Source organism: Aythya fuligula, chromosome 9, assembly GCF_009819795.1.
Source record: "Aythya fuligula isolate bAytFul2 chromosome 9, bAytFul2.pri, whole genome shotgun sequence".
Classification (NCBI taxonomy): Eukaryota; Metazoa; Chordata; class Aves; order Anseriformes; family Anatidae; genus Aythya; species Aythya fuligula.
The window spans coordinates 2,957,056-2,982,010 of NC_045567.1; the positions used below are offsets into that span (position 1 = coordinate 2,957,056).

General features: G+C 37.5%; 1 protein-coding gene across 1 annotated transcript in view; it reads left to right on the top strand.

The window, feature by feature from the left end:
• DNER (delta/notch like EGF repeat containing) overlaps positions 1-22,010 on the top strand; it is a 119,970-nt gene extending 97,960 nt beyond the window's left edge. Inside the window, exons 9-13 of the mRNA XM_032193157.1 lie at positions 5,232-5,354; positions 7,389-7,502; positions 8,621-8,752; positions 13,639-13,885; positions 20,985-22,010. Coding sequence (XP_032049048.1) covers positions 5,232-5,354; positions 7,389-7,502; positions 8,621-8,752; positions 13,639-13,885; positions 20,985-21,096 — 728 coding nt within the window. The 3' untranslated portion in view covers positions 21,097-22,010. The remainder of the gene's footprint in view (positions 1-5,231; positions 5,355-7,388; positions 7,503-8,620; positions 8,753-13,638; positions 13,886-20,984) is intronic.
• The last annotated feature ends 2,945 nt before the right edge of the window (positions 22,011-24,955 follow it).

Here is a 24,955-nt window from a genome sequence, read left to right on the forward strand (position 1 = left end):
CGGAGATGTTACAATATATTAGTAAGAAAGAAACGATCCCTTCTTCTTGAGCCTGGGGCTTTCTGACTTGCAGGCTCTCAGCATCAGTGTGCCAGCTCCAGGACTACAAACTTCTTTGTGAGGGTGTCTCTCACTTTCAAACATATCACTGAATTCATATATGTAATGTAGAAACATTAATGGTAGGACTATTAAATTACATTTTAGATCTCTCTTCTGTCTTGGTTGTACAGTATATCTGGAACCTGCTACTTAAATTAAAAAGGCAAAGCAAACAAACAAACAAAAAAAGGAAATAAAATAAATAAAACAAAACAAAACAACCCATAACTTTAGAAGTTGCCAATTTCACTTTTTGTGTGTGTGTTCAGTCCTAGGATGCCATGTTCTTTTTATGAGGTATTTGGCAGGGGATGTAATTTCTTATTACAGAAGCAAAGCACTGCAGAGTTTTGCTTGTATCTGTGACCTGAATGCCATCCTTCCTTTATTCACAGTTTCTACCAGCAGGCATACAGTGTCAGCTGGATTTTCATCTGTGTTACTTCTGTCTCAGAAATTAAACAGGAGAGGAATTTTAAACAGTTCCAATCAGCACAAGGTCTGCAAGTCTCCTTGTTTAGTAGGCAATTTGGATTCTTTTTTTTTTTCTTTTTCTTTCTTTTTTTTTTTTTTTTTTTTTTTGCCAGCTTACAGATTTAAAGAATGATAAATGATCATTATTGAACTTGCCTATCTGCACAATTTGCAGAACACACACAACCAGGCATTTGATACTGATTTTCTTTTTGTGTTGGCTCTCGTGAGCATGGTTATGGATAACCTACATCATCTAATAGCTTGTATAGAAAACCTAATTTGTATAAATTAACTTGGAAAGCTGTCTAATGCTTTTGAATGCTCCCGTTCCCAAATGTAGGGGGTAGGAAGCATAAGTCATCTCTAAATTGAATATGTATCTTTTTCAAATGTCCTGCTGAGAGGGTTAGTTGGAACTTAAAAGCCTGTACAACAAATTCTAAAACTGTTTCTTATTTATGTGTAGTTTCTCAATTGTATGTGAATTCTTACATTTCACATTTACATTTATTTAGTCCTTGAATCCCAGAGCCGTTTCTTTCTCGTCTTAAGCCTTTCCACCTCTTTATTCTCTATTCATTTAATAAAGCTGCTTTTGCTAGTTTCAAATGCAAACATTTAATATATTCTTTTATTATTTTTTCTGCCTCAAAGTGAAGACATCTATCTAGAAACTGAATAACTTACTATTGCAGCAAACTTTTGCATTTGGCTTTTTTTTAAAGACATAGGAGTAAGGAGTTTGAAACTGCAAAACACACATACAGACATAAACACTTCTCCCCTGCTTTGTAAGCATATATGATAGCAAAAAGAGAGAATTTGAAAATAAGAGGAGTGTCAGAAAAAAATCCCCAGGGTATGAAAAGTGGTGGCAATTTCAGATGTAGTGCCTTGGAGTATTTCGTCTGCACTTGGCTTTTTGCTCATGTGTCTAAATAGCTGGGCGTGGGAGCGTAGGTTTATCTTAGTGCATCTGCAGAGGCAGGTGCAACACTTGCCTACAGCAATAGCAATTTTTCTTTTCTCTGTCTTTCCCCTTCCCATATTTTGGAGCTGGGGTGGGAAATGCAAACTCTGGCAGAAGTGACTTCAGGTTAATTCTAGTTCCAGACTCTCTATGAGCCCTTTATTGCCTCTGGTTCCTCATCTTGTTTCCACCTCTACTTTAAGACTGCCCTGAATGCAATCTGCCCATGGCAGGCTGGTAAGCATGCCTCCCTACATTCCTGCCATCTGGAGCAGCTTTTCTCTCTTTCTCACTTATTTAATTTCTATATAAGCTCAGGTTTTAACCGATAACATTTATTTCTTGACCATATAATAAGCAACTCTGTTAGTGAGGGGCTATGTATGAACTGACGTTCCCTGTGAATTAGAGCACTCTATTGCATTTTATCCCATTAGGCCTTCCAAATAAAGGTGTTTTTTTTGTCTTGCTGTCTTGATTTGCTGAAGTGTTAAGTGTGAATAAGCACAGGGAATCACTGCTGAGGGGCTAGTGTCTGAGAAAGCGTCAAAAGCTTTCAACTTTGTTCTTTATTGATTTGTAAAGGGAGAGCAAGCATTTCTCTCTCCCTTTTGTTAACCTGTTAGTGCAGATATTCTCAAGAGGTTGGCAAGCACTGCTGTACTTTTTGCCCCATCAACTGTTCTTCAGGGCTTTGATAAAACCCATGGCTTCTTCTCATCAGCCTGTTTGACACAGATTGTGTGCTCCCTTTCATGTTTTCTCCCTTTGCAATTTTTAACACAGACATGTGAAAAACTACCTTGGTGTACGTAGCTGTCTACAGCCCAAGCCTCTCCGTTGCTTCACAGAGAAGGATTTGGGAATCCATAGGAGGGTGGCAGCCAAAAAAACAATAACAAAAGGATGGTCGTGTAGAGGGAGAAGGCATAATGTAGGGACACTTTCTTTTAATTAAATTTTAATTATTTTGTATTTTTTAGTTTACTTGTCCCTTCCCCAATTCTCCGAAGAGCGCATATCAAATCAACTGGCGAGTTCTGCTTGCGTGCATGAAGGCATAGTTACTGAAGGCATATTCGCTTTGTAGTGACTTGGAGAAAAAAAAAAAAAAAAGAGTTTAATAATTTTAGGTGCCCTTTTTGAAGCTGCAATGTCAAATGTGCTTGTTTTTTTTTGTTTGTTTGTTTTTGCTGCCCAGGACACAGAAGCTAGAGTAGTGTTGTTCATGTAGATATCATTTCTTTCTTTCTGAATATGTCCACAGAAATGTTACACCACAAAATAGGCAAAGAGCTCTGTTTGCCATTGCCTGTGAATACAAAAATATCAGAATTCACGTTACAACGAAGAAAGGTAACAACCCTGCTAGAACCCGTTATTCTGAAGTTATCTCTGAAAAATTCTCCCATTTCCATCTAATTCTTTGATAAAAGATACAAGCATTCTACTGTTGCCTTTTTGAAGACATATGTATGCATTCAGCATCATACATGGTTTATATAAGTACAATTTAAAAGCGTGGGGCTGGCGAGGGGGGACCATGCATGGGCAAGATGTGCCTTGTCAAGGAGACTGAAAGCACCTTTTCCTCCCTGTGTACCACGCCTTCCATGCCATGTTTCCCATGGGTTTTGGGGAGTGGGCAAGGATTTTCAAGGATTCTTGTCTCTGGGAAGGGTGAAAAGTGTGGGACACGTGGCAAGCACCGGCTCTTGACCTGCAGGCAGAGGAAGGAGGGTGGCACTTAGCTCATCAGTTCTGTGGTGCCTGGCTAGCAGCTTCCGACAAAGTGTTTCTGAAGTTTTTCTTAGTAAGCTACTTGTCCAACTACGGACTATTGAAAGATAATTGTGTGCAAAACCATGGTATTGTGGATGTATCTTGTGCAGTACTAATATCTGGTGTATCTTCAGGCAGCCTTACTTTTAATTATATGTAATGGGAGGAGAGGGAGTGAAACGGTGTCTGGAGGTGCCATTTGTCCTCTTTTCTGTGGTTCTGTGACAATTTGGGGAAAACTTTAGACTACGAGAGTGAATATAGGTTGCCCCTTACTAAGATGAGAATCTGCCCCTCTTTTTGGTTGCTTCTACTTGAAAGATATCCTCACTTCATATCTGCAAGCTTTTGCAACCTAGAGACTATCTGAGAAAGTAAAATTGCTCTGAAATACTACACGTTGTAATTCGTCCTTTTTGGCATCTTTATCCATGCCCTTAGCATCTGTGTTCATGGTATACTCATTCACCTGTTGCTTTTATAGTTAGCACATAAATCAAGATTTGAAAAAACATAAACTGTGTTCCAATGCACAGCATTGTATTGTAGATTACAAGCACATATTTATGGTATTGCATCATGCTAACAAGAGGTCAAGAGGGAAATATTGGCTATGATGAGTTAGGAAGATTAAATGTATAACTGCTTTAACCTAAATTAATCCATGGTAGGGGTTGGAAGAGTAGCTTTATGTAGTGTTAATGTATCATGACATATCTTTTCTGTATGCTTGTTCTTTGTGAAATAGTGTTTTTAACGTGAAAGCAAATCTGAAACTGCCTGTTTCAACTGCCTGTTGATGGATTAATTACCTACAAATGTAGATATCGTTTCTGGAGCTGGAAAGCCCCTACTTGGGATAAAAAAAAAAAAAAAAAAAAAAAAAAAAGAGAGAGAGAAAAAAAAAAGTAGAAAGTAGAAGGCAGAAGAGAGGAAGCTTTTCATTAGTAGAAGTATAACCTGAGTTTATTGGAGGAATTAAATAAGCTAAGGTAACAAATTGTCTTCAAAATGACCAGGATTACGATTCTTCTTATTTAATCCTAAATAACCAATATAATCAAGAGATTATTATTACTGCATTGCAGTTGGTTTATTTCAATTTTTATACTGTACTAATTTATATTGTTGCTTAAGAATAGGTATTGCTTTGATCTTATCTACTATATCTAGAAAGTTATTTCAACTACTGTTAAAACTGATGATCACATGATAAGCTGAATCATAAGAAAAGCATTATTTCAAGCAGATTAATTCCGTATTTCTTATTTCATGATAGAATTGACTTAGTAAGTGGCTATTAGCAGGTCTTGAACATCTCTTGTGCTCCTGTTTTCTTCAGACCACAATACCTGCCTACTACTTGTGAATACTGCAAAAATAATATATCTTAATGCTTCTAAATTGTTTTGACATAGTAGAGCATTAAAGTTGAAATACATAAACTATTATCATTCTAACTACAGTTATACAGTTATCACCTCATTGATGAAAAGCCTCTTTGATGCAAGGATTCAAGAAAACTCAAAGACATGTAGATAATAGATTATTCTATTTTGCAGAGTGCAGTTGTTTGCATTGTCTGTAGTGGCCTTGGCCAGCTGCCTTGGTGCTTACTGCCTTTCTGTGGTTCATCGCATTGGTAGTGGCTGGGGCATCTCTCAGAAAATTGTGCTTCCTGTTTTTCTTTTTTTTTCCTTTTTTTTCTTTTTTTTTTTTTTTCTTTTTTTGATAATTTTACCTGGGAAGTAGATGCCCTTAAAATCAATGTCTTAACATGCATCTGTCTGTACGGTATATTTCAATTAACACGTCTGCCTGCAATCTATGAAGACTTAGTTGTTAATTTTTACTGGGAAGTGTTTTGTTGATGGTTTTATTTCCTCTTCACATGATTTAGGTTACCACGGCCTTTACTGTGAAGAGGAATATAATGAATGCCTTTCTGCACCCTGCCAGAATGGGGCCACCTGCAGAGACCTCGTCAATAGCTATGAGTGTGCGTGTCTTGCTGAATATGAAGGTAAAACGGTTTTTGCCTCTTGTTCTTTGAATTGTTCTTAGTTTCTTATAATAGGTTCTTCTACAAACAGATATAAAATATCCTCCATTGAGCAAAAAGAAAACCCACATGTGAAATTAACAGAAACAAACTCTAACATAGATCGTGATCCCATAGTCTTTATTCAAGTGAGTCATTCAGATGCTGCTGACCTGTTACAAATATATGTCCTTGTAATGTGGACAAATAGTTTGTCTGTTCTTCTTAGGTATTACTTCTCTTCCCCTTCCCCTTCTTCTTTTTTTTTTTTTTAATTTATATATTTTTATATATTTTTAAGCTGTTTTTAAGACACTTTAGAAAGTGATACGTTTCTAAAAGACATCATAACAGTTAAATAAAATTTTTCATCAGCTATTCTTGGGAGACGTGATAAGGAGGTCTTTCTAAAACATATTTTGTATTTTCCTAGTGAAGGGAAATAAAAACACAGTACTAAAATATCAGTATTTGAAACAGATCAACATAAAGGAGAAAAAAATAAAGTTTTTATTCTGGTTGTTCATTTAGAAGACTGTAAAGCCCAGAGACAGCAGTAGTTCTGTGATTTCTCCTGTTAACCACATGTAGTCCTGGATATATTTGAATGGAATATGTCTTCAGTTCTTCATAAGTAATTTATCAAATACAGCAGAAAAGTGTGTGTTCAGATGTAGAATTTTTTTTATCTTCAGATAGACTTCAGTTTTAGACAGCGTAGTACATATCGGCTCTCTGCGATACATCCCTTTATGTAGGGATAAAATGCTACTATGTTTTGTGTATTCTGTTTTGAATCATGCTGTGAGAAAATTTTGAATTTATATATTATTGCTATTAAAAATAAATATATTTTACATTGGATGACTATGTTCTGTGGAACATTAACCCAGCATTTTTCTCATTAAGAGTACCAATATCTGTGTTGATAAGTAACACTCACTCACAGCTTCATTTCATGCTGGTGATTGCACTGTTCTTGGACAATAGAGAATTCATCATTTTAGAGGCTTAGTGAGGAAATGACCCTCAGCTTTTCATGACAGTTTAAAGAGCACTTAACCATAATGTTATGACTTCATGTTCTGTTTTCAGCCATCGTGTACACACAAGTGAGAGCACTATGTGTTCAGCACATTGTGCTTCAAATGAAAGCAGGGGACCTGGTCCTCTGAACAGTTTTTCCTGATAACTGAGCTTCCTTCATTCCATACCTAAGGTATTCAGTGACACTAATGAATGGAGCAGAGGTAACCAGCTCAAGATATTATGTGGGCTTCAATTTTACTAACACCTGCCCCTGTCTGCAGTCCCCAATCCTGCCTCCACACCCCCTGCCTTCCCCTGCGTGGGCTCCAGGCTGTTAGCACTGCTCTGGACTGCAGCTTGGGCCAGCATGCACGGGTGGGCTTCTGGCTATGCTGGCTTCTGCTGCTGTGCTGCAGGACTAGTGGCAAGAAGCTGATTAACTAAACTGAGCTGTTTACTTATAAGTATACATTTGAATAAATTAATGTCTCCTCTTATTGACTTAGCTGTACTCCTCAGTGTCCTGCAAAAGTCACTCAGAGGTATCAGAATGCCTATTAAAGGAATTCTTACATCACATTACTACTGAAGATGATTATTGTTTAAATAATATATTGAGGAATAATATCATACATATAACACATAATATAAAAACAAATTTAATAAATAATGAAAAATATATTATATGATATGTATCATATTGAGGAATGTTACATAGCTGATCAGATTATGCTTTATTGTACCATTGGTTTTTCATAGAAACTCCAGCAGTTCTTGGTAGCAGAAACTTCCCTACCTCCCTTGGTGGGTCAGAAGGGAAGCACATGCGTTAAAAGTTTAGCCAGCATAAAATACAGGGCTTTGGTTTTATGGTAGGCTTGACAGCTGGACATTGTTGTGCTCATCCAGATGAAGTTATCACCTGTTCTGACTTCAGACTGTCAGCGTGGGTAAAGTTAACAGCAGTTACTAATTTTTCCCATTCAGGAAGGCACTGTGAATTATACAAAGACCCTTGCATTAACATCAACTGTCAGAATGGTGGCACTTGTGACAGCGAAGGACTGAATGCTACGTGTATTTGTGCACCTGGATATGCAGGCAAGTTAATTTGTGTAGTACACAGGATGTCAGTGTTTGCAGTGTCCAAGACAAATACCATGTAAAACAACATCTCTTCAAGAAAACAAATTAATTTGGACATCGGTGAATTGTAATCAGTCTGGTGAGAATGAAAAGTTATTGATATTACTTGCAACTGCTTTGATATTTAATAATTTTGCAAAAAAAAAAACAAAAAACAAACTATGGCTAAAGAGAATTTACTAGACTAAGAGCTGTTTAATATGCTTTCTGGCGTTTCTGCTTGCGACTAGATTACATTTTAAAAATAACATTTTGAAGAATTTCAGGTAAGTTATTGTACTAATTGGACACTGTTGAAACTGGAGGATGTTTTAACCTTGACCTATTAGTTATTGTGAGCTGAAGAAACAGCTCATTCTGTTACCTGAATATGCAATTGCTAAAAGCCCTAAAGTGCTTGTTACAAATCAATTTGTGCTTTCAGAGTAATGGTAAGCAGCCCATTTAATCCTTTGGCCTTGTATTTAAATTGACATGATTGGTGTAATCCAAATATCTGCTGTCAAAATAATTTGCAACCTGATGTTCTGTTAGTCATATAAGGTAATAGACGAGTCGTGGGAATAGATGAACCTGTTCATAGCCTTTTTGTAGATCAAATGGTGCTCTTTGTTCTGTGATTGTTAAAGGCCATTAAAAAACAAACAAACAAACAAAAAACAGAAAAATTTAGCTTTCTCTTGCACAATGGCTGTTTCTTAGAGGCACTGATTACTTATAATTACTCTAGCACTTCAGGATATATGTAGCAAATTGTTATATCATATTTGCTTTGGAAGGAACTCGTATTTAAAGAAAGGGGAGATGGATAATCTAAGTGAGGTCAGTCGAGTCACTTAGCCCTCAGGCTTTGTTTTCACCTGTTTGAATGAGGATTTTTCCTTTTTAGGGGCTCTGTGAGACTGACTTCTTGAAACATTATGGAATACTTCTGATGTTCTGAGACTAAAGATGCTATTGAGCTATAAGGTGTTATGCAGTTAAAGAAAAATCAAATGACATTGATGACATACCTGATATACAGATTATATACTTGCTATATAGATTTTTTTTCTTTTTCTCCATTATATAAGGTGAAGAATGTGAAATTGATATTAATGACTGTGACAGCAACCCCTGTCATCATGCTGGAACTTGCATAGATCAGCCCAGTGGTTACACCTGCCATTGTCCACATGGATGGGTTGGTGCAAACTGCGAAATACGTAAGTTTTGTAAAAACTTTATAGAACTTTTTAAAATTATATATGTAGTAAAGTTCATAAAAACTTTACAAAAGTTTTATGCATATATAGCTATGTAGTTAGTTGTCCTAAAAACTTCTAAAAGCGATACAGATGTTACAGAAATTTACACTTGTCTCTAAATATCTGTCTGCTGCACTCTAAATCATCTGTAAATCATCAAAATTCTGTTAAATGTGTTTTATAGGAAAATGCTGAACCAGATTTGGATGATAGGGATGAAGCATAAGGTTGATTTGGATGAAGGTGAGACTGTAACTGTTCAAAAGTGTCTATGGAAGATAGAAAATTCTGTTTCTGGGCACCCTGCTTGGTTGAGGTGCTGGACCAGATTGTCAAAGATGCTGTTTCACAGTTGGGCACTAAGCAGTTTGCCTTTTAATTGCATGTATGCCTCAGAGCTTGTTTTCATACTTGCCTTGTGTAAAGGATACTTCCACAGAGCCATAAGCAAGGTGCTAACAGACTGGTACCAACTTCTAAGCACCTGCAGTTCCAGCAGTGTTTCTGCAAAACTGTTTTGAACTTGCTTACCTAAGGAAACAAATCCTGTGTAATTCTGCTGACTGGTGTATGCATGCTGTCACTGTCTTTTTCAGGACTAATTTTTCTAACCCTAGGCCAATTTCCACTAGGTTTGTTAGAAAGGTAAAGGTCTCCAGAACAAAGTATTTTCTAATATTTAGTAAGACTTACAGAGGTTCCGGGGTTGGGTCTAGTAACAGCTCCAGTGTAATCCTTCTTAGCATGGAAAAAGCTTTAGTGTAAATTCACACTAAAGCCTAATTGTGGAAGATTTAAAACAGAAATTAGACTTCATTATTTCTCCTGCTTTGAGAGCTGCTTTGGATTTCGCTGATGGCTTGTTCTTGGGCTTCAGATGTCTTCTTTATTAGAGTTTCGCCATGTATTTAACTGCTTCAATGCTCAGATACTGTGCTCATGGATCCCCTCGAGATATTGCACAGATATACACGTTTCTGTGAGGGGATTTACACCTGTTAGCACAGCTAATGTTGCAGTGATATGCCACATATTAAAAAAAATAAACAGAAGGGACTCAGGACTCAGAAAACTCCTATTGTACACTCCTGAGAAAATGCCTACCTAAAGGATGGAATAAAAATGTTTTCCTTATCTCACTTCCACAAGGAGGATATGAAACTTCTCTCTTTACTTACACATTACTTAAACATATCAACTGTTTTTTAAGTTTATTTCTATTCTATTCTGTTGCCCTACAGTCACTAAGTTTGGCTCTTTGCACCACATATACCTGGTGTAAACACCTGAGAAGATGGGTGAAGCAGAATGTTTTCTATTGCCTAGCTGCTCAACTATTCCTGCTTGCCCCTGTAAGGGATGCATGCCCCTAAGCACTGTGTAAGGCAGGTGAGGTTCAGGCTTACATCTGCGAGTAGTCAACACCAATTCCTTTCTGACCCCGTTAGTAAGTTGGCTGGAGGGAGAGTGGATAAAACTATGCTTGAAATTTCATTCTCTTGAGGGAGGAGATGTCTCTGCTTAGTGCATATTTCTCTACATGTAGCATCTGCTTATACTTGAACCACAGTGGCCTTGTCTGCTGCTCAGGAACCTGGTGTTTCTGCTCATTACACATGCATAAACTTTGTAAGTTTAAATGATAGGAAGGAGCAATAGCACATAGTTGTTGCTGTTTTAAGCCTTTCACTACTGATTTTTCTTTTATCCTGTGATTGCAGTAGTAGGAGGCAGAGAATTATCTAAGTTAACTGGCATTGATAATACTGCAAGTCTGATTCTCAACCAGAAATACTGGACCTTTTGTTTTTTCCATCTCAATATTTGGAGAAAAAAATCATGTAGTTATTTTCATGGCAATTGCTCTCAATTAAAGAGGTTAAAGTTATTTATTTATTTATTTATTTTCTCCAAACAAATCAGGACAGCTACTAGAGTGTGCATATGTAATAATAATAACATAGCAGATATTAAAAATCCAATCTAAAATTTCTGGTTTGGATTAGCCTTAAAGGAGTGAAAATGGGAAAAAAAAATCTTTGCATAATCATGCAGAGATATATTTTGAAGGACAATTACATTTAAAATTTACCAAAAGTTTCTTCAATAAGCATAACATCAGCAAAGGTCACACATTCCCTTGCTATTAGTTACTTTGAAACAGCATCAAGGTAAAGTGCTGTGTTATTAGGGGGCCCTGCGATGCTTCACAACAGTCAGATCTAAGTATGGACATACAGCCTCTCTAATCAATGCAGTGGCTTATACCCAAAGCTGTGGAAGCTTTCCTAAACCGTCTGGATTTTAACAGGTACATAAAGGATTATGCAAATAGACAGGGACTGAGTTTTGAAGAAATCACTTTGCAGAAGGATTTGAAAGCATTTTGATCTGCAGATTTTTCTAGAGAACTGTCTATTCCCAGGAAGTTCTTTGTGTTGGTTCTCTCCTGCACTGGGTTATCCAGCTATTCCGAACCCAATCCTGATCATGACCAGAAACAGAAAGGCCTTCTCTAATTTCCCTTTTCTAACCTGGTGCAGTACATCTGGACTTGCTGGAGTTCAGTCAATGGTGCATTGGATTCCTGTCCACCTCTAAAGATTGAATCTTTTGGTATTTCTGCTTCTGTTAGTCTCTCCATAGCCCCTTGAAATATTTATCATATCGCTTCAGCATTTTGTGCATAATGGTTAATATTGTATTGGAAATTAAATTTAAACCCTGTGCACTGGCTTCCTCACTGGATCATCCCTCTGAATGCTGGAAAAAGACAGGATAAAGCCAGGCTTCAGGCTGCTCAAAAGGGGAACAGTCAGGGCTGTAGGAGTCATTTGACTGGGTGGACCACGTTTTATCTTAGGTGATATTCTGTTAGTAGCCATAAAGCATGAAAGAGAGTGATGTACTGATGTACTTTTTTTTTTTTTTTTTTCCTGGAAAAACTCTGTAATTGCTGTTAGTAGTTCCCAATTTTTTTCCACTAGCTGTCTGTTTTATGGGCTTGAAGTGACTACCCTAGCAAGATTTCAGGGTTATCTTTTTGTCAAACTGCACTCTTCAATTTTCAAGTGCTGTATATACAAAAAAACAGCCAAGTGAAATGTAATGTGCCTAGGTGAACTGTGATATTTATTATATCATCTTATTGTTCTTACCAGTGTTAGCAGTACTGATCAATTATGATTAATTTGATCTTAAGTATAAAGAGTAGATTTTTCTTTTCAAGATGAACTGTATTTGCCTAAAAAGTTAATGGAGCATTCAGTGTAAAAATGCTACAAAACATCTCTCATGAATCCCCTAATGCCTGCTTGTTACTTGTTAATATCATAACCTTTGCCACTTCTTAATTATTAATGTGGTTACCAAGGTAAGCCAAGCCATGTGGTTACTTGAGTACTAATATTAAAAAGTATTTGTAGTGCAGACTGTATGGTGCTCATTGAAATCTAATTCTTAATTAATTTTATTAATATTACTGTGACAACTGAGTATACAGTAATTTTCAGCTGTCATGTGTTCTTTCTAATCTTTGGAGTATGAGCTGTTAATCTTTGTATTTTTATCTGCTGGAGAAGCAAGGAGGAAATATCTCTCATACTTATCATCCAGAGATGGAAGACACAGAGTCTAAATCAGAACCGTCTTCCCATATATCTGCTCACATTAGATCTGATTTGGCTTAGTCTGACAACCTGACAGAAACCACCATGTGTGACGAATGTGCTGCAGAACAAAAATAGAAACCCATCCAAAACTGCAAGGAGCACAGCTGCATTCACTCCTCAGAGCCTGACTGAGCAAATAGCAGTAACAGCACTTCAGAAACATTAAATCCCCAAATGATTCAAGCTGATCAAAACTTCACTGATCTCTGAGGAAGATAACACAAACAAGGGGTCCTGTAAACTCAGCTCATGTTTGCGAACAAAAAGTCTAAGCCATTCCAAGTGCAGGGGTGCATCAGGACAGCCCTTTACTATTGGAAACAAAAAGTAGCTATTTGTTCAAACTGCCCAGATGAATCCCACATGTCAAACTTTCCGGCTTTCTCCCTACCTTACTCTGAGGATTTTTTTTTTTCTAGTCTGACATCGATAGATGATAGTTAGAATATCAAGAATATTTGAAAAAAAAAAAAAAAAAAAAAAAAAAAAAAGGTTTGGAATATTTAAATGCAAGAAGCCTCTTCTAGATTAGCATTACTTTAAGGTCTGCTTTGAGACACTTTGAGACCTCTCAGGGAAATTATGCTCTAGAGGACTCTAGTGCTCTCAGTATAATGAAATGCCCTTTTTGTCCTTGAAATGATGTTCTCTAGAGATGATTCTCTAAGGCATATCTGCCTTCTGGAGCTTTCCAGAGCACTATACACCTTACAAGATGAATGAAAGAGGCACAGTTTTTCTTGAGCACAACAGTTTTATGTGAAAGGACCCAAACATGTTCATGTCCCAATGTGTTCCAAAACCAACATCTTCCAAGTCTTACCACACATCATTCAAAGAGTGAATCCCAAACATAAGGTCTTTGGCAGAATGAAGTTGGAAGATGTTAGTGCAAAATGTAATAGGTTTCTTGAGCAAAGCATCATGCCTACATGTAGGAGGGAACTCCTAGACCTGTATTGTTATATTTCTGGCTTCTGGTGATATTGTATTATTACATACTTCTGGCTTCAAAAGCCTGCACAAAAATATGGAAAGTGAATATAATAAAATAATTCTATTCAGCAGGAAGGATATAAAATACTATTGAATACTATAAAATACTATTGAATACTACAAAATACTATTTAATACTACAAAATACTAATTATACCTTTTATTTCTCATTGGCAGATCTGCAGTGGAAGTCTGGGCATATGGCAGAGAGTCTAACAAACATGCCTCGTCACTCCCTCTACATCATAATTGGGGCTCTTTGTGTAGCATTTGTCCTGATGCTGATCATTCTGATTGTGGGAATATGTCGCATCAGCCGCATTGAATACCAAGGCTCTTCCAGGCCAGCCTATGAAGAATTTTACAATTGCAGAAGCATCGACAGTGAATTCAGTAATGCAATTGCTTCTATCCGACATGCCAGGTTTGTTCTGGGGATGGTAACTTTAACAAAAATCTGTTATGAAACGTAATTTCAGTCCATGCGTATTGCAGTTAACCACTGCTGGCAGAGAATGGGCTGCTTTGTTGTGAAAAGACAGGATCACCGGCATTGCTCCTTGTTCTTTTTGATCCCTATTCTGTTCTCAGCTCAAGTATGATAATCCAGCACAACTCCTTGAAGACAGTGGGAGTTATCCTGATCTTATTTGGTGTGACTGGTGAAGAGAGACAGATGCAGTTCCTAGCCTGTAAGATTTTTGGGGGATGTAAACACACTCTAACAGATGCACACAAATAATTTGATTAGACAGCAAAGCCACTTGTTGATTTTATGACTAATTTACCAGGCTATTCAGTGAGACTCTTTTCAAATCACTGATTTTTTGTGCCCCTGTTTGCCTCCAGATGAGGATCTTTCTTACTTGCTTTTCTAGAGATTGTAATCTCTTGACATTTAATTTTAATAGAGCACTGGCAAGCCAGGGCATTGGGTGTCAGAATAATACAAAAGTAGGGCTGGAATGGATTCAACAACTGCAGTGCAAGCTATTGTACTGATGTAACATGAATTATATCTAGCTCCATTCCTCCCTTTCCCTCTAAACAAAGCAGAACTACTTTTTTAACTCACAGACTAAGCTAACCCATTCTTTCAGTATCTTCTCCTGGATCGTGTCAGCTTCTTTACTGGTTCTGTCACATGTTCTGGATTGTCTTTTCTTTTCTGAAATATGGCCCCCAAAACTGGAAATAGTTCTCCAGCTGAAGCTTTACCTGTGCCAAACAAACTAAGCAATCACCTCCTGTATCTTATGTCATTACTGTTCATACATTTGAAAATTAAACTTTTTTTTTTTTTTTTTTTAATTAGTATTACACTAGGGATGTTTTAATTTTGTGACCTGTTAGACCCCTTCCTCACCTGCAAGATCCTTTCTGCCTTGTTGCTTCCTAGCCAGTGCTATTTTTTCAGTATTTGACATCTCTCTTAATAGCTTTCAAATTTCTTTTTTCTTTTTCCCATTTCTTCAATTTGTCAAGATCACTTTGAATTCCAACAAAAGCATTCATATGTGTTACCATTCAAATGCTTTTAAAAGAATGGAGGGAGACATGTTCCTGTGCAGTGACATGGAGAAATGTGTGCATGTTGGTTGGTGATTGCTGGTAATTCATTTTCTGAATGCTCTATTTCTGTTTCAGTGCAAATTAAGAAGGTTAATTTGTACCAGCACTGAAGTTTTCTAAGTTATCTGAAATACATGTAGATGAGGAATTCCCACAGGTTCAATTAATCACATCACACCTTTGGGCAGTAGCTCTTTAAACTGGTCTAACTAGGTTTACACTAAAACATTTGTTCATTGTCAACACGTCAACCAGTAAATGTTTTAAAAGGACAGTTCTGTATAGTTTATTTAACATAACAATCTAAATAATATGAGTGTTCTTTCAACTCTTCCCTTGACATCTCCTTTGCCACTAAACCTTACACCTCTTCTACTCAGCATCTCCACACCATACACATCCTGAGAAGTGGTTTTTCTTTCAGTGGTGTATTGGAAGAGGAGGAAGTTGCTTTATGGCCCATAAAAAAGCTTTATAGCTTTTTATTATTTGGCCTTGTGCACGTCTACTGTTATGTACTGCTCATCTCCAAGGGTGGAGAGCAAGGTGCAAAATGATACTGTTAATCTTTCAAATCAGACACCTCTCTTACTACAGCAGCAGTGACGAATGTGTCATTCCTGTTCAGTTTCTACTCACTGAGGTGGTACTTTGTGCTTCCCAAAGGCTGGGAATGGTCTCCTGAGGAACAGCAGGAGACACCTGAGTTTTCTTAATTACTTCTCAAAGCAAATTTGGCAGCTCTCTATCCAAGGGCACCAAGGAAAGGAATACCAACAAGACAGGATCTTTAGGATATGAATTCTCCCTGCTTTTTAGAGTTTTGCTTGCAGGTAATGGAAATGGTAAAACATTTTCCTGTATGAAACCTTTCAAAAAGAAATTGGGCAAGGTCAGGTCTTTTCACTACTCTCTGGATTACTCTGAATAAATTGCCACTTATAACAAAGGGCAGAAGTTTATAAAAAAAATAAATAAGTTTGCATAAGGGTTAAATAACTTCCAAAGAAGTCTTTAAAGTGGGATGCATTCATGATGATTTTTCAGATCTATATTATGCTGTTAAATATCATGTTATTGGAACCTTTCCATAGGCTTTCCATACCTTGGGAAAGGTGTTTCTATGTAATGCAAATGAAAATAAATGTTTTCATTCCAAATAATAATTCTTTGACTCTCAGAAAATGGATGCAGTATAAAAAGCCAAGATAGAGCTGCCAAGTCAGGTAATTCAAAGAGATTTAGCGTGAAGATTATTGTGTTCGTTTTGGCTTCAGGAACATATTAAATTCTGTTTTGGTCATTTCAATCCAGGAAAAGATGCACAACTTTTAAAGTTATTTTTGCATAAAACTACAAATCTGCATACTAAGAATACCCAACTCTGACTTTTCAGTTATCATATTTAAGAGACTTGACTTTCAAATAATAGGTTCTCAGCGTTTTCTGAAAATCATCCCCCTTTCTCAGTTAGATACCAGAAGTTATTAGTAATTTTGGAAAATGTAGGTCTTGAGAAAAGTGGGTAGATTATTTCCTTTAAATGTAAGATTTCTGTTGAAGTCAGTAGGCATCCAGGGAGTGTGGATGCCTGTTGCATATTCAGTAAATTATTTTAAGATCACTTGTTCAGTTTTTTCAGATCTTTAACCAGATCGCTTTTTACAATTTGATCTCTGCTAATCAAGGTGCTTGCTGTAAGCAAAAATGAACATGATCATTAATAAGTGTCTACTTTTAGTGAATGTTCTTAGGATTAGCAGACAGAACTAGACAGTATTCTAACAAACTGAAGCACAACTGTCTTTACTATTAATTATGCAGAGTAAATAAATACTCCAGTTATATTCATTTTATCTTTAAAGCTTATAAATTTTAAGGCCAAAGAGAATATTGTTATGAAATAATTGACCACTTGCTAATGCAGATTTAAGACTTCACTAAATAGGAACCAGAAACTGCTGCTGAAACTGGATCATTCACTTCAGAAAAGCATCTGTATTGACTTCGTAAGATATCCAGTCTCAAAGATGGAACTGCTGTAAATTTTTCTTGTGTTTTGATATCATTAGCATTAGATTCCAAGCATTTCTTCCAGTGTAGCTTGCTTAATTCTAACTTCCACATGCTGACTCTTGTTCTGTCTATGTGTGGGCTGGAGAGTGTGGTTCATCAGCCTCTGATTAAGTCATCTTGTCACAGCAGGGTAAGCTTCCCCCCACCACATGTCCTATGCATGTTCCGTGCAGTGAACATGCTCCTGTGTTTGAGTCTGCTGTGTCAGACTGCAACATCTGAGGCTTCCTCAATCTGATGAGTTTCAGTATATTCTCTTTTTTTATCCTCTACCAGCATCTCAGCTTTGTGGAAACTCTAGGATTACAGTTCAGTTATATTAAGGAATGCACAATACCACTTGTTAACTATTTTTTTTTCAGTGAATAATGCAGAGGAAATTATTTTCTCATTATTCTCCTCCTGTGGAGAGAAGAATAATCTCTTCCTCCTGTGGGTATGGATTTTCTTTTTCTGATCTCTCTCTTTTTCTTCTCCTGTTTAAACTTATTTGTGGACTCCTTATATGAATTGCTGTTTTTGAGCAGAGTCACAATGTGTGGTTTCTTTCTTCTGCTTTTGGGACCACTCCAAACTCCAGCCTATCTCACAGCAGTTGGAGGTTATCATTTCCTTAAGGCTTGGCCATAAATTTTCTCAAAGTTCTACTTGAATGGAATTGGAGAGGTTAACGACTCTCTATGGTTAGCCATCTTTTGAAATGCCCTTTAAGAAGTGGATAGGCAGCCCTGTGCCATGCTTGAAGTAGAATTTGCAGACAGACAAACAGGGAGCAGCCTGTGCCAGGAAGAATTCCTGCACTGAATAGGATGTCCCCAAAGTTGTCATGGAGCCCCCAGTCTCTTAGGCAAGTTACGCAGGTTGATTATACTCAGTGTTTCATTATGAAGTGTATTTTCCAAATTTCATGCTCTCTATGCCACTAGGAAATATCTCTGATACATACATTGGCTCAGTATCATTGCTCATGAATAGTCATGTCAATGCTAAATGTAGAGGTCATAGAACTTTCCCAGTCCTCCTGATATGCTCTGTTTATAGATCCAAACTAAAAATTGTTCTTCAGATGCACTGTCATGGTAAAGCTAATGTTAAAATGATTATCTTTCACATCCCTTCTGTCTTTTTCCAGTATGTGTGCATCTCAGGACTGAGGTTTAGCCATCTGGTGTACAATCTTTGCTCATAGATGAATAATCTTGTATTTGGTCATAGTTGTCTATTTCATTTATTATTTTTTTTTCTTTCTTTCTTTCTTTCTTTTTTTTTTTTTTTTTTTTTTTTTGTAAGCAGTCTATTAATTGATCTGGTGCAGTTTGTAGCAGGAAACTGCATCTTTTCACTATTTATTACCCCTTTAATCATTGTTTTTACAGATTGTATTGGCAATTGTTTTATGTTTTTGTCATCAATTAAACTGTGCAACAGCATCAGATCTGTGTGCGACACTACTAGATACGCACCTATTGAAGTAGGATATCCCACTTAGCAATTCTGCTTTGAGACCTTCAAGTTTTGTGTTAACTATGTTTAATGTTACGAGCTGGGACTGGCTTCTGAACAGCCTGATCAAAGCAATGTGGTCTACCAGTTAGATGGCTCAGCCAGGCCACAAACAACTAGCATATGTTGTGGTCTTTCCTCAGCATTTTCTAATTAGGGGCACATGTCAACTCTGACCTGCACAAGAGAACAGATTTTGTACTGTTTCACCATATGCAACAAGCCATGTGTTCTCTGTACCTGTCAAAAGGGCAAAATTTTACTTAAATCCCTGGAGAATTTTCATCATCATTTGTGTCTGTGAAAAAAGCTCTGTTTCCTTTAAACCCTTGAGAATGATGCAGAAATTCAGAATTCACTGCTGCCTTTGATTGGTAAGATGCCATAACTTGATTCCTTGATTTGATTCTTGGAATTTCATCCTATATATAGAAAAGCAGATTTATCAGTTATGAAGCTGATGAGGGAACATGACCTGTCTATATTAAAGTAAACTATAGAAGAAAGCAGACATTCCTGCACGGAAATGTTATCTAGTGTGGCCTTATTGACAGCTGAAATACTTAGAAGAATGAGATTACCAACAGATAGATCATAATACTTCCAGCAATTTTAATTTTATCAACAATTCTAGATCATTTAAAATAGCCCAGAATTAAATTGGAGTGGTCAGGAAGTTGAATTAAAATCTTGGAAGAAAATCAAGTTAAATTTGTTTTCATAAAAATATTATCCTCAAAATCTGAATTTTCTGAACCTCACCTTCAAATGTGCACAAATTAAATTAACATGGAGTTAACATGGTACATAGGAAGGGAATAAAAAGAATCCTTTGTTTGGATCACTATACAAATAAGTCTTTCTGTTTCTGTGTTAATATTTTTTTCTCTGCATCAGGTCTACAGGGAAGGCAGTTTTTGGCACTCTTTTGCCTCATTTTTATATAATCCTTTTCATTATTTATAATTCCTGTAATTGTATTCATTTTTAACACATAAGTCATGTTTCTGCATTCAAATTGCATTTTAGCACTGTATCTTAATAAATGATAAGATGCGTGTGTTGTGGTTTAACCCGGCTGGCAGCTAAACACCACGCAGCCATTCGCTCACCCTCCCCCCTCCCTCTCTGGGATGGGGGAGAGAAACAGAAAGTGAAGCCCGTGAGTTGAGATAAAGACAGTTTAATAAGACAGGAAAATAATAATAACAAAAGTAATAATAACAATAATAATAATAATAATAATAACAATGATGATAATAGTACTACTACTAATAATATGCACAAACAAGTGCTGACTGATGCCCAGCCTAACCCCGAGCAGTCCGCCCCCTCCCCCGGCTAGCCACCCCTATATATTGTTTAGCATGACCCCAGATGGTATGGAATACCCCTTTGGCTAGTTTGGGTCACCTGTCCTGGGTCTGTCCCCTCCCAGCTCTTACTGCACCCCCAGCCTGCCTGTTGGCAGGACAGAGCGAAAGGCTGAGATGTCCTTGGCTTGGTATAAGCACTGCTCTGCAACAATTAAAACATCGGGGTGTTATCAGCACTCTTCTCATCCTAAGCCAAAACATAGCACTCTACCAGCTACTAGGAGGAAAATTAACTCTGTCCTAACTGAAACCAGGACAGCATGACAGATTGTCTATGCAGTGCAAAGGCACCTAGATGAGTTTTGGACGTGCCGGCACTACTGGGACCACAATGATATAGCCACAGGAAATCTCTGTACTCTGTTGCTTATGATGCCTTTGCAAGGCTGCAAGACTGGTAGGTTTATGTAGCATTGCAATAATCTAACTGCCATTAATTTTGGTCAGTGTTGCAAATAGCGTGCTGAATGTTGATAATTTCAACTTGCTTCTCAAGTGGATGTCAGGTGAGCAAAGTCTTCAAAAAATTTTTTTTAATCCTTTATCTACAGTTTGCAACTCAATTCACTGCACAGCTGTTGCTTTTTTTTTTTTTTTTTTTTTTTTTTATTATATATGACCTGACCTCGATGTTGGTTGTTAGCGTGGGCTCTAAAATAAAATTCTGGCCTTGTTGAAATTGTATCAGTTTCACTCTTGCCTTCCACCATCTTCCCAGATTCTGGTACTGCTGAATTTCAGGAGCTAAATTCCTGCAGAATTCCTTTGATACGCAACCTGTTTATTGTGCTGTTGTTATTATTAATCTGATGCATTTATTTTCAAAATTACAGTTCAGATATTTAAATATTTGTACTTCCAGAATGTTGCAATGCAATTTAGAATTTACCTAGGCTCTCTGGGTTTGTTTCTCACAACATACCATCACTCAGTGGGCTGTTGCCATTAACTTGTTCATACTTCTGTTTGTCACCACAAGTTTTCTTTTGTTTCCAGGTTTGGCAAGAAATCCCGACCTGCAATGTATGATGCAACCCCCATTGCCTATGAAGATTACAGCCCAGATGACAAACCTTTGGTTACACTGATTAAGACAAAAGATTTGTAACCTAGTGTATCTTTTTTGCATTATTTTTCAAAAGGATGGGCTACTAACCTAATTTAAATATTTTTAAGAAGAAAGCATAAGTAATTTAAAAACATTAGATGCTTCAGAATTTTCTGTAGAATATTTAAGAACCAATTTTCTGCAGCTTTTAGTTTGGAAAAATATTTTAAAACAGAATTTGTGAACTTCATGAATTACATTTTAATGTACCTTGAGCTCTATAAACTATAAGCTTACGATAGTGTGTGCTTTTTTTCTTGGTAGACACTATTACTAAACCCAGATGAGTTTCTTGTGGTTGTTACAGAACAGAAAACAATAATTAATGAGGAATTCTTTATGACATGTCAGTGCCAGCTTTCTCAGTAGAGGTAGGAAAAATGTGAAGCATAATATGATATATAATATATCCATTAATTAAAAAAGTCTAAAATGTTTGTGTTGTGAAAAAGAAACTAGTAAAAATTATTATTCCTAATCTGAATGAATTAGCTTTTGCCTTATTCCATGCATGGATAGACAACCTATTTCTCCATTATTTCCTGAAAGTTGCTGGAACATATTCTTGAGTTGATGTTTGACATTTTTGTAATAGTATTCAGGCTAGGCCTTGTAAAATAATTAAAGTGCCTCCTGAGGCAAAGTAAGGGCATGATCCTTTAAGCATTGAAATCAATGAGAACATTTCCATTGAATTCAGTGGGCATGGGATTAGATCCTACAATTGGACTGAATCTATATTTTTCTTTAAAAGTTAAAGTTTTTTATATTGTGAGTAAACTAAGCATATGGTTTGAGTTGTTCGTTTCCTAAGGTTGTTGATGTACAGTATCGTTTCATGAAATATTGTGTATTTCTCACAGTGCTTCTAATTTAGGATCAGTATATTTTTTTGTTTGGTTGTTGTTTGTTTTTTTTTTTTTTTTCCTTTTTTTTTGTGGCTGTATTTGATTGCTTATGGGCTTCTTAAAATTCTTGCTTATTTCAGAAAATATCAAATAAATGTTATCAAGTGAAGACTGGAGCTGTTTCTTTTGTTTTTCTTAATTTGAAAATGCAATGTTGTCTATAAATTTGAAAAGATATTCATGTATGTGCTATAAGTAATGCCTAAGAAGATATTCCAGATGTTAACCTGAAAAATAAAACAAAAAAAAAAGTACTTTGTTTACAAGGTAAGTTATTTTAGCAAAAGTTAGCTTGGAGAATGGCGGAAATTGAGAACTATGTGATATTTCTGTTGAAGTATCTGTTTAAGCTTTCAGTACAAGATAAAGACAGGTGAGTGATGAGGTTTCTCTGTCTTTAGGTTTAAGGAATTGGGTCAAGGAGGAGAAAGCTCAGGTTCAAATCCCTGATTAGTTTAGGATGACCTGCAATGAAAAGTTCTACTCTGGTTAGCTCTAAAACTCTAATGCTCATTTTGGTGTGGAGATGGTAGTAAACCTGGGAGTAAAGTCTGTAGTAAATGACTTAGTAAAACTGCTCCCTGTTATAGAGAAGCACTGCTCAAGATAGTCTCTTACTGTTATGAATGGCTGGATGGCTGAATATGTAGGTTAGTAACAGCACACTGTCTGAATTATGTAAATGCCAAATGCATCTCTGAAATACAGAACACCTTCCCTCACATCCTGTATCTGCTACCATGGGTTTTCAGTGATGTTGGCATAAGACAGTAATTGATACTAAGAGACATAAAGAAACTAGACTTAAGCCTCCCTTTCATTTTTCAGGCACAGTTTGAACAAAGGTGGCGTATTTGCATCTGATGGCTGTCATACTATTTTTTAAAAATTCTTTTTTATTCCAGGTATGAAAACTTTTTTATTATGGTGACTTCCAAGTGACTTCCAGAAATGCTTTAAGAACTCCTGCCAGAATAACACTGTCAGAAGCTATACCCTATGCCATTTTTCATATCTCTTGTGGAACAGGCAAATACATTTGAGTTATAATTTATTTGCTAATCTGGTAGAAAAGAAATACTCATTCTTCAGAGTTTTTGGTCCTTTTAGTGGCAGAATAAATGATTTATCTTTGAAGAAGAACTACAAATCTATGCAAAGTATGTAAACAAGGAACTTGGTTGTTCTAAGGAACATACATATTCATGGTGCATATTTTACAAGAGAGATGTTGCAATGAGCAGTAGCCCTTCTGCATATAAATCATGTCTTGGTAGGGATTCTTGACCATTCTGTATTTCTCTCAAGTGACTAACCTGAAAGATAAGTAATTTGTGAGGAGCTATTTTCCTGTCAGCTTGGAGCCTCTGGCTTCTGTAAATCATCCTGTGGTTCCTGTGAATTGTCCTTTGAAAGTTACTTTTCCTCCTTCCAATTTATTTTATTGAACTCTGATGGCATGTTATGTGCATGTATCAGTGCACTTCTCAGACATTTGTGAGGCAATGCACTACCTGCCAGATGGAGCTTAGACCTTAGACCTGAGGGACACAAAGCTGTCCTGAGGTACTTCATCCCAGCTCTGAAGCTGCTAGAACAAGTTGGTTATAGCCTCTAAGCTACACCATGTCTTTCTGGGGATAGACGTGAATGTGACAAAGGACATTGGCTATTCCACACCCTATTTCTAAACTACAGAGAACAAATATACCTGTATAGCAAATACCACCTGCTATTAATATACCACACTCCCTCCTCCTCCGCAAATCATCCAGATGCAGAAAAGGGCTGGTTTTATGTGCTCTTTCCCCTGGCAATGGGCTAATGGCCTACAGATCGCCTGTAGTTGGGGACAAGTCTCAGGGCTTGTCATTGACCTTCAGCGCTTGTGTGCTCCCTGAGTTTGCCCCCTTTTTCTTCCTTCTCCCTCTGGGAATAGGAGAACATCCCTAACTGTTCCTCCCCAGCAGTGCGGACAACTCATCGTGCATCTGGAAAACTGCGTCCAGTTCTGGTCTCCCTGGCACAAAAAAGACAGGGATCTCCTGGAAAGACTCCAGTGGAGGGCCACAAAGATGATACGGGGCCTGGAGCAGCTTCCCTATGAGGACCTGAAAGGCTCAGTGACCTGGGTCTGTTCAGCCTTGAGAAAAGAAGACCGAGAGGGGATCTTATCAATATTTACAAATATCTTAAGTGTGGGAGACAGAGGGATTTAGCCAACCTCTTTTCAGTGATTTGTGGGGACAGGACAAGGGGCAATGGCCAAAAAATGGATCACAGGAAGCTCCGCACCAACATGTGAAAGAACTTCTTCACAGTGAGGGGGGTGGGGCACTGGGACAGGCTGCCCAGGGACATTGTGGGGTCTCCTTCTCTGGAGATGTTCAAGGCTCACCTGGATGCCTACCTGGGCAGCCTGCTCTAGGGAACCTGCTTTGGCAGGGGGGTTGGACCCGATGGCCTCTGGAGGTCACTTCCAACCCCTAGAATCCTGTGATTCTGTGATATCTCCTGTGAAACTTGCAGCTAGGGCTCAGAGTTGTGACACGTGTGCTAACAGGAAAATGTCGTGATTTACATAGACTCTGGATGGAGTCAACCCAAAATGTTGAAGACAGCATCCCTGTTCTTGTGGTTGGGTTAACTTCAAGGCCCAAAGAGAACAACTGAGCACAAGAGCTAGAAAACACATTGACTAAAAACACACAAATTTTCCTCCCGTGTGGTCTCTAAAGGTGATGTGCAGCCAGCCCCTTGGGTGACCGTGGCTAGAGGAGAACCTTGGTCCCTCGGGGACTGGTTTTCAGTCGCTCGGAAGAGGCCGGACCTCCATCTTCCACGGGCTCTAACAAACTTCATCTTCCAAGCCAGAGCGAGAGCTGACACAGAGGGCAGCGCGCAGCTGGGAGGGAGCCAGGGCTGCCCGGCGGGGCGGGCTGCGGCCCGGC